This window comes from Pagrus major, chromosome 13 (genome assembly GCF_040436345.1).
Source record: "Pagrus major chromosome 13, Pma_NU_1.0".
In the NCBI taxonomy this organism is placed as follows: Eukaryota; Metazoa; Chordata; class Actinopteri; order Spariformes; family Sparidae; genus Pagrus; species Pagrus major.
Window position 1 is genome coordinate 6,366,745 of NC_133227.1, and position 10,756 is coordinate 6,377,500.

Sequence of the window (10,756 nt, forward strand, 5' to 3'; positions counted from 1 at the left end):
CATCCAAATGAAGGGAAATTATATTCTGCTGTCTTGTGAGTGAATAATAGAGAATCATGATCCACGTCAAGTTTTCTGACAAGCTGGATTTTATGTGTCACATCAAACCAAACAACCAGAAGCTCAGGCTCATGCGGTATTTCAGTAGAGGACCCGCTCTCCCTCGGCTGATGCAAAACTATTCTGTGTCATCCTCACGTCTCCTTAAGGAGAGCTGAGGGACCAGAGTCAATTAAGTCCTCATACCAAATTCCCAGTTCACTTCTTTGGCTAAAATTCAAGTAATTAAATAGATATTATAAGAAAGACATTTCAAACACATTCCTCCGAAGGTCTTTCAAGGAGAGGGAAAGAAGCCAAGCACTTCTAAGGAAAACAGATAACTTATTTTGCTTTGATGATTTAATCTACACAATGTTTAAAACTTCTGTTTTACACTAATGAACTTCATTGGGTATTTTTTTCCCTCCTGGTCAAGGTGAATTCAGTTAGACAGTGCCACCCCTTGGCAAAATTGGGTACTTCTTCATACAACCCACCCCCATCTGCCAAACGTCTGCTCACTGCATATGCTTTCACCTCCCAAACAGCGTTGAGATGTAAAAGATCACACGCAATCAAGATTTCATTGTCAAATTACAAAAACAGGTGACTATAATCATCACAATGCATCTTTTGCAATTAGATTTATAATCAGTTACATGATCAAGGATTACTTGATTTCTTTTTGGTTTTGATTACATATTTAGAATATGGCAATGTTTTACATTTTGATTTCTTTTCATGACAATAGAATACAAAGCCTTTATTCTCATTGTACAGAATATAATGAAATTAAGAGCGCTAATTCTGATCAATGCAGTAAAAGAAGACAACTATAAAAGCTCACAACAGTAGACAAACATCATGGCAGTAGTAAACAGCAGAACACTAGAATAAAACTAGTAATCTAGAATAGTAAATGTACAAAACAAATACAGTGCAGTATGGATTAAATAAATGTATTATTGCACCAGAATAATTGCAATACTTTGAAAGTAGTTGTTGCACAAGGATATCTGTGCAAGGGGGACAATAATACTTAAAAAGGATGTATATTGCAGAGAATAGAGGTATTGCACAGTGCTCTATTAACTCTGCTCTATAAATGCAACATGCGTTGTTTTGCACTGAACATGTTTCAAAACATGTACAGAGAAAACAGAGTATGTATGTAAATCCAATTATTGTGGCTGCTTCCATATTTTTAGTACAAGGTGTAATATTTCCAGTGTTTGATTATGAAGTAGTGCAAAAGTAATCCAAAAGTATTCAGATTAGATCACATTCTTTTGTAATCCAATGGATAATGTTTCTGTAATACTGTTATATTACTGTTTTCAGTGACAGACTACATCTCAAAGTAATCTGATCTCACCCTGCTCATTATGATATGTTAAAACTAAATAAAGTATAGGCCAAATAAATAACTTATGTGATACATGTTATGGAAAAATGAAAAGTGTTAAAAGGACGTGATGACAATTAATATAATGTATATCAGTGAAGCCCAAAAAACTACTTACGAGACATCTATAACACCTATTGTTTATTTTGTACAGAATAATCCAACATTAGATCGATATATAGTCGGTCTGTGTTCAGTTCTGGAACAGATCTTTTAACAACATCACTAACCAATACATAACTCGTGTTTTTATATATATTATGCACTCAGACTTGGGCTCAATTGCTCACTTGCATTCCATTTGCTCTTTTCTGTTGATGGATGAGGCAACGGTGGACATCAGCCAGTGTGAGTTCTGTGATCAAAAGACACTCTGTGCTGCAGTGGTCCCTGTGTACATGAAAGAGATGACGCATTTCTGCTCCAAACTTTACAAGAGAAACTTGAAGAATGAACCTCTTCATGATTGAAGTTGCATGCGGCAGTTGTCATGTGGGTTTTAGTGCCAGCGCAGTGTGTGAACACCTGTTGGTCTGCTGTTTCAAGGGCGCAGGCATGCTGGTCCTAGAGTTTTTTGTTTGGACTCAACACATTGTCATTGCATACATTGAAGCCTTTAGAAGGCTGGACTTGGATTGTGTTACTGTAGATGTTAGCTGTTCATTGTCGGGCAGATCTGTCTTAGTGTCATTGAACTTATGGTCAAACACTCCCAAGTGAACCTGACTCAATTTTTAATTTAATGAGAGTCATTATCGTGATATTATACCGAGCAGAAAAATGTGAGAATTTGAGCATTACACGTAGAGAAGCTGTGTAATGTGGTGGAAATCCCAGAGCCAACGGTGCTGCTCATTTTGACGGACAAGAACATGATGAGCCTTGTCAGCTCTGCACCAGTGAAGCAGGGCTGAGCACAGAGAGCAGTGACGGGGGCTGGGCAGGCACTCAGATAAGACACATTATTGGCACAAGAAGCAGTCATAATAAGTGAAAGTAAAAAACTCCCTTCTGAGTGAGATATTGATTAAATATGTAACTGCTGTTGCAATGAAAACAAATGCATAATAATGACAGAGCATGGGTTCAGAACATTCAAAGATCCTTTCTAAAGACGCAAATAAAAATTTAACCATTTGTTACATCTATCTAACTATGTAAACCATTCAACTATAGTGCATTTCATGATCATATTATCAGCAAAGCTTTTGCCATTGAGAAGGCTGGATCGTTGTGCACTTGAACCAGCGTGGTGTATTCTGTTATAAAACCAAAAAAATGTGCTATGATTACAAGAACTGATGAAATTTTGTGGCAATGCTTCTAAAATGAACGTCAAAGACTCAGAAGTCTATTTGAATGCCAGCGGCTGTCTAAATGAGACGTGACACAGTAAAAACTTTGTCTTAAAACTTTCATACCTCAAACATAATGATCTGAAAGGTTGCTGTAAGTGTAATTCTCTGTAGATCTGCCTCACCCTATCTTTTAAAGAGCCATACAGGCAGGTTGACCTATTCAAATTCAACAAAGAGAGGTCTGAAAATAGACTGCGGGTTAGGATTTGTGCTCCTGTAAATAGTCGCAGGGACATTATAGGGGTCACCAGCAAGCATTTCGAGGCTGGAGGCCAGGCTGTTGCTGGGGAAATGCCATATATGTACATAGTGACATAAATATACAGGAATGGACTGTACTGAGGAGGAAACAGAAGTTTGTATGTTTGGAGTACCAGCTCCAAGAATACGGTTCATCCAAACCAAGACTTTTCACACTCAACTGAACTCAGAAGTGTACAGAAAGCCGAGAGCTACAGTAAGTCCCAGATTATGTATCACAGGTTCCAAATCTGCACTCGACTTGTGTTTCACAATGATTTGACTGGACAGTGAACAACTCGTCGCTTTGCTGTAATTTCAGTTCACATTAGATATTTTAAACCCCAGTCTTTTGGGCATGACCTCTAAAAGTCAGGGCTTAACCCCGCTCTATAGCAGAGATAAGCCCAGAGCTAATGGTTGGGATATCACACATTTGAAGTTCTGAGTGAGAAAGGACTGTAAGCTCATGGCTAACAGAGCAGTAAATTCCAGGCTAATGTTGGTCTCCAGGCTAAATATAGAGCGAAAGTCCTGCTGATGTTGTGATGTCTTTGTCCAGTATATGATTGAAGGTGAAGAAAACAAGGTAGCACTATTGCTAAATGGATCTAAAGATTGTGTACCGTATGTAACAGAATTGTTTCAAAACTAATTTGATGTGAGGCTCATGTAATTTAAAGTGCATTGCCTCATTTTTCTTGTGATATTACAGGATTTTTCCATGCAGTGGCACAACTGTCAGAGAGAGACATGACTGAGGAGACATTACGACAAAATAACTACAATTAAGAAAATGAAAAGCTCATTAATATCTCGCAAACAGAGCTGAAAATCTTTGTACAAGAGATAGGAGATGTTACTAGAGGCTATACTGAAGGTTAAACTACTTCTCCTTAAACAACTGTGTAACACTTACTTGTAGACTTTTGTCAGCGGCCTGGATTTTGACGTCCCTGTTGACCTTGAGTGTCTTGTGGAGAAACCATGATTATAATGCACATTGAATCTTAAAATTCATCTTATTACTGAAGTGGCTGGACAGACATGTTAACTGGCACATGTTTTTGGAACCTAAACCTTTTCATTATCATCATTACCTTGATTTAAACAGTGAAGGTCATTGAGAGCAAACTCTCTTTTGCAATGACACCCTGATAAAAACACATGTAAATATAACGGTACATTTAAAACGATAAAAAATGATTTTGCAATCCACATAAAGCAATGGAGTTAACATCATCACAACTAAAACACCAACATTTGTATCACTCACTGTCTAATAAGAGAGTTAAAGTGAATAAAATGGATTACAACATCTACATTCACACTGCTCAATATCTATGAAAAGAGATTTAAATTGATTGAATGGGATCAGCTGGTCTGTTTAAGAGTTTCTGCAAGTTGTTGCATAGTATTTTAAAGCCAATTTCCCAGTCTCAGTATTGACGTGGTAATCCTCAAGGACCAAATACCCTTGAGATCTAGTGCAGTGTGATCTTAATTTATAGTTTAGACGACATGAGAGTTACTTACCAAGAAGTGCTTTATAGATAAACCTAATTGGCACAACATAATGCATATTGTAAGATGGTGAGATTTCCTTCAGTGATTTTTGTATGCGTCATTGTTGAACAGTCTATATAATTATGCTGTTCTTGATTTGTGTCCTTATTATGGCCTTTGCTTGACAATGTGGCTGTTATATGAAATATTATGTAAATATTCAACTTGCATTTAATATTATCAGACTAAGTACATGTGGGTGTGATGCAAAGTAGTGTATTATGTGCAGGAGGGTTTAATAGGTTATGATTAGAATTGCAAACGCTGTGTTCTTCTAACAAGACCACAGGTTTATACAGAAGAACAAGACTACAGGAAAGGGGAGGAAGGTGGAAGCGGAAGTGATGTCATTCGTGGTGGGCGGGACTACCTCTTTGTAACTTCCACCAATAGCATACTTGCTCGCTAAAATATGAAAATGGCGGCTCTCTGTAGTGAGTTTGGGGACCTGGTACAAATCAAGAAACAGCTAATATCGGTGATATCGCTTTGTAAAGAAAGAGGACTTCTACACAGCGCGAAGTGGTGAGTCTGACTGTGACTAATGCGTCATTAACTGCCTCTCTTTTTGCTCTGTTGTCTCGGTAACCAAGCGTTAACGCCAGTTTACAGTCGGTTAGCTAACGTTAGCGGTGCTATTGAGTGTTGACAGTCTCTTTATAACAACTGTGCTCACGTTAAATCTGTTTACTGGATATATTAAGTGTGTAACAGTATTAATGTTGTAAATTACATCAGCTAAGAGCGTCGTTAACTGATTACTTACGTCAAAATCCAAAAGGTTGATGGATTTTATTGTTATAGAAAGTAGAGCATCCTGGGACCAAAACACTGTGAGCTGAGATAATGTGTTACTTCATTGTCAGGTGTCTAACTATATCACATAGACTATAGTATAATAGCACTGTTATCAAGGTGCTAATGTGTAGCCTTAGAGTTTGTTTCATTGTTTTTTTTTTTTTTTACCAGTTCTGGGCTCAATTTGTAGCAATTGTCAATTACTGTCAATTAGAAAATCTTGAAAGGACAAAGTTGGATTTAAAAGAAGGCAACTTCGTGGTGTTTTGCATGCTCTAATTAGAAATCTACTGTGATAGAACTAAACCCATAATCCCTAAATGATCCTGTCTGCTATCAGTGCTACAGATATGATACTGTATGTCACATGCTTCCTGTCTTTGCATTTCAGGGCTTCTGAGTTGGCATTCGCTTTGGAGCGTCTTCCCAAGGATGAATTACCTCCGTCACCTCCTTTTACTGAGGTTTGTACACTCCCAGGTCTGATGTATTTGTATGGTTCAAAATCATTTAATGTATACTGTATGTCATTATCACAAATATATAGTATATACGTTATCAGCTTGTTCTAGCTCTTCATTGAAGCTGTATAATATTTTGATTCATGGTTTATTCCAAACTAAGAATCCATGATTTCACAGTTACATCATCACTCCATCAAATGAAAGTGTTTTAGATATGTTGTGCATCATTTTAAACACATTTCCCTAAATCCCATTTTGATCTACGAAGATCATCTTTTAGAATGGATGGTAGTGTAGTTTTAACAATGGTTATCAAACAGGAGTAAATAACAAAATTGCGAGGGAACATTTTTGCCACAAAATTGGTGCAGTTGTGAGTATTTACAGCAGCAGGATGGCATACTTTGGATCTCCCACAGTGCCCATGTTTAACATAATAAATGATAACTGTCACCCAATGGCATGGTATAATCAATGGTGGTCTGTCACACAAAAGGATGTGTCAGATCAGGATTTGGCCACGAAGGCGATACCTGTTTGTAGAATCAATTTCATTGTTAGTTTTGGTCTTTTTGTGACATTTGTTGACATTAAGAATATCACTAGACCTATGCTTTGGACACATTATAAAACAAGCACAGACTTGCATTTGAGCATTAAAAAGTAAGAAAACTGTATTATATAAGGAAAAAATAAACAATCTGAGGTGCAGTAACATGTGAAGTGTGATAGTTCAATTCAGTGATGATCAATGGTTTCCTTTTTTAAGGAAGGGAAGTGTTACACTGCCCCCTAGTGACAGCTTTTATGTAAAAAGCAAAACTGGCTGATAATATATTTAAACTTTTTTAAAAAGGGAGGAAATGTATGATTTACTTTTATGTATGTTGTTTTTGTAGTTTTTTCGCTGAAAATGTATTAATGAAAAAAGAGATTTACCTTTATTCTTTCATTGATTAAGTTAAGTTGATAAAGATGAGTAGAATAAGTTTTTCATTTTGTGTCCGTCTGTCTGAAACACAGGACGATGCACAAGACCTGGACGCGCTCACACTGGCCAAATCCTACTTTGACCTGAAGGAGTACGACCGTGCTGCTTACTTTCTGAAAGGCTGTTGCAGTCAGAAGGCTTATTTCCTCTATATGTATTCTCGCTATCTGGTAAGTTCTAGATATCTGGCATGCCCACATCATTTGTTCCTTCATTTCATACAGTGACGAGACCGCTTTCACTTTGATTGAAAAATGTCTTTCTTTGTCTTCAGTCAGGCGAGAAAAAGAAGGACGATGAGACGGTCGACAGCCTGGGTGAGGACTTGTCTGTTTGGGCCATTTAAAAATGAACTCAAACTACTTTATGCACTTTTATCCCTGAACTATTTTTATGTCTGCTCTGTGTGATTCTAGGTCCTCTGGAGAAGGGTCAGGTGCGCAATGAAGCCTTGCGAGAGCTGAGGGTGGAGCTCAGTAAGAAGCACATTGCAGGAGAGTTGGACGGGTTCACCCTCTATCTGTAAGAACCTTTCCTCTAAAGTGGACACGCTTTCCTCAGATTACATAAAGGAATACAGTGATCATAAACTGTGTTTGTGTGAACACAGGTATGGGGTGGTGCTACGAAAGCTGGATCTGCTGAAGGAGGCGGTGGAGGTGTTTGTTGAGGCAATTCACGCACTTCCTCTTCACTGGGGAGCCTGGCTGGAGCTTAGTAACCTTGTAACCAACATTGAAATGGTACAATGCCTTTGTGTTTACACATATAACCATTTACACCCCAAATCAATTCTTATAACACAGCCTCGTGACTTTTATACAAATTTTCATCACATAACAAATGCAAAACTTTCTAATATTTAATCAATGCGAAGAAAAGACTTAAAGAAGCTCCATCTCGGGTAATTATAGACACTAAAATGATTTAATCTCCATTGGTCTCTCGGTCTTTCTCCGCAGCTGAAGTCCTTGTCTCTGCCAGACTGCTGGATTAAAGACTTCTTCATGGCCCACATGTACACAGAGCTGCAGATGATCAAAGAAGCGTTGCAAAAATACCAAAACCTCATCGAGGCCGGTTTCTCTAAGAGCACTTACATCATCTCACAGATTGCAGTTGCCTACCACAACATCAGAGGTATATTCTGCCCCTTTTCAGAACTTTGCTTGTCAGAACAATGTTAAGGGAAAAGGTTTAATCTTACAGCACACTGTCTCTTTTCATTCCAGATATTGACCAAGCTTTGGCTTTGTTCAACGAGTTGAGGGAGCAGGATCCATATCGCATCGACAACATGGACACATTCTCTAACCTGCTTTATGTCAAAGTGAGTTCACCATGTTGTTTCACAGGGTTGATAGAGGTCTAAATTATAATAAATCCAAATTATTGAAACAGTTTTTAGTTCTGTTGCTGATGGTAACGAATACTTCCACAGAGCATGAAGCCAGAGTTGAGCTACTTGGCCCACAACCTGGTGGAGATCGACAAGTACAGAGTGGAGACGTGCTGTGTTATCGGTAAGTGTGGATGAAAGCTAAATTCTACAGCCAAATTTTCAGAAATTGAACAAATAGTTAATGCATACATCCATTTTATTGTAACTTCTCATAAATCGTTTTTAATGTATTAATTGAAGTACAAAATATTGACTGATAGCTTCATATTATTTTGGCTTACTTTTTTCTATTTCATCTCTTATGAAACGTTTGTCAGCTGGTTCGTCGACATTTTTTAAGACATCATTCAGAATTACAGCAATTTTTGTAATAAGTTGTGTGTCTCATTCACAGGTAATTATTATAGTTTACGCTCTCAGCATGAGAAGGCAGCTCTATACTTCCAGCGGGCCCTCAAACTGAACCCCCGCTGCCTTGGCGCCTGGACTCTCATGGGGCATGAGTACATGGAGATGAAGAACACTTCGGCTGCCATCCAGGCCTACAGGTCAGTTCAAAGCAGTGTGACGGATTCATAACAGCTTGTATTGTTGTTGTGAGTGTTTCCTTGTTTTTACCTCTACTTTGTCCATCAGGCATGCCATTGAAGTGAACAAGCGTGACTACCGTGCCTGGTATGGCCTGGGTCAAACATATGAGATCCTCAAGATGCCCTTTTACTGTTTGTACTATTATCGAAAGGCTCACCAACTCAGGTATGAAGAAATAAGAAGGTGTTTTATGCAGGAGAATGAATATAATTTAGAAACAAAATGTGTTAAAATATCCAGTCCTCAATTTTTTATTTTGACACTGTGATGTATTTTTCTAGGCCCAATGACTCACGCATGCTGGTCGCACTGGGTGAAAGCTACGAAAAACTGTCACAGCAAGTGGAAGCCAAGAAAGTATGTTCCAACTGTCAGTGAGTCATGGTTTGTGATATAAACTCTCTGAGGTTTCTGACTTGTTTTTGATTTGACATATTCTGTTTTTGTCTAGTGTTACTGGAGGGCATACTCTGTTGGAGATGTGGAGAAAATGGCTCTTCTCAAACTGGCAAAGTAAGTGTCTGTCAGTGTAGAATGAGGAAATATAGTTCAAAAAGTAAGATAAACCAGATGATGTGGTCTAAAAATAAAGTCGTTTCATCACATTTTCTTCAGCATCAAGCACAAAATAAAGGTCTGGTCTGCAGCGTTATTCTTTATGTCAGACTGCATTTCAGCATGTTGAGCTGAATGTAAATTGTTTTTCCTTTGTCAGGCTCCATGAGCAGCTGAATGAGTCCGATGATGCTGCCCAGTGTTATATGCTTTACATCCAAGACATTTTCTCTTGTGGGGTAAGCATTTTCAAATATCATTTGTATGTCCACAAATGTATGTGTAGTTTTGGGCTACGAGAAATATTAATACAACAGCATACAATTCAGGCCATGTGTTTGTTCAGAAGAAATATGTTTCTAATAAAATCCCATCTCTACAGGAACAACTGGAGCATGCTGAGGTGAGCACAGCCCTGCGGTACCTGGGTCAGTACTATTTCAAGAACAAGCTCTACGACGAGGCGTCCCTCTGCGCTCAGCGCTGTTGTGACTACAATGATGTAAGTGCGCCTGCATAATCACAAATAATAAACACTGTGTTGATTGTTATTGTGATATGAGACTACATATTGTCTAAAATTTTGGATATCATATTAAGTGTTGTTTGTTCCTGGTTTTAAAGGGACATTATGTAGTTTGGAGAAAATAATCTTTGATAATATTTACAATATTAATGAGATTAATATTTATTTTTTCCATAATTGAATAAACAAGCTATTCTCAGAGGACAATACACACACACACCAGAACACTGTTTGAAGCTAGAAAGGTGGCAGGGTCCGCCAAATATAAACAAGGGAACACAGTATGAAACTGTGTTGTCCTTTTTAAGGTCAGTTTGTTTATTCAGTCTTGAAAACAAAATGTTTATTTAGTTTGTTTAGGCATACAAAAATCAGTCAATGAAGATCTTTCTCTTCTGGTTAAAACTTCTTCCCCAAAAGTACATAGTGCACCTTTTTTAAAGGCTGCATTGCAGTAAAGTGATGTAATTCTGAACTTACCAGACTGTTCTAATACTTGCCTTTACTCTCAATCATTATATCCACTTTACTGGTAATTATTTATTAAAAATCTGGAGGTATTTGATCAAAAATATTGTGATACTTGATTTTGTCACCCAGTCCTAGCAATTGAGATTTCAAAATATTGATATGTATCATGGAATAGTTGAAAGATGTATAAGTAGTAAAACACTAACTGGTGTCTGTGGTCACTCTGCTTGTAGGCTCGTGAAGAGGGAAAGGCTCTGTTGAGGCAGATCTCACAGGTCAGAGATCAGATCGAGACGCCATCAGCAGATCTGTTCGCTCCACTTTCAAACAACAACACTCCTGTCAGG

At 37.9% G+C, this 10,756-nt stretch overlaps 1 protein-coding gene across 1 annotated transcript in view; it reads left to right on the plus strand.

Annotated features, from left to right (window-relative positions):
- The first annotated feature begins 5,023 nt into the window (after positions 1-5,023).
- cdc23 (CDC23 (cell division cycle 23, yeast, homolog)) overlaps positions 5,024-10,756 on the plus strand; it is a 5,914-nt gene continuing 181 nt past the window's right edge. Inside the window, exons 1-16 of the mRNA XM_073479509.1 lie at positions 5,024-5,136; positions 5,801-5,873; positions 6,897-7,034; positions 7,139-7,181; positions 7,281-7,386; positions 7,475-7,607; positions 7,827-8,004; positions 8,097-8,194; positions 8,306-8,387; positions 8,661-8,814; positions 8,903-9,022; positions 9,139-9,214; positions 9,309-9,370; positions 9,573-9,651; positions 9,795-9,914; positions 10,643-10,756. The exon at positions 10,643-10,756 is cut by the window's right edge and continues 181 nt beyond it. Of these exons, the coding sequence (XP_073335610.1) occupies positions 5,024-5,136; positions 5,801-5,873; positions 6,897-7,034; positions 7,139-7,181; positions 7,281-7,386; positions 7,475-7,607; positions 7,827-8,004; positions 8,097-8,194; positions 8,306-8,387; positions 8,661-8,814; positions 8,903-9,022; positions 9,139-9,214; positions 9,309-9,370; positions 9,573-9,651; positions 9,795-9,914; positions 10,643-10,756 (1,689 nt within the window). The remainder of the gene's footprint in view (positions 5,137-5,800; positions 5,874-6,896; positions 7,035-7,138; positions 7,182-7,280; positions 7,387-7,474; positions 7,608-7,826; positions 8,005-8,096; positions 8,195-8,305; positions 8,388-8,660; positions 8,815-8,902; positions 9,023-9,138; positions 9,215-9,308; positions 9,371-9,572; positions 9,652-9,794; positions 9,915-10,642) is intronic.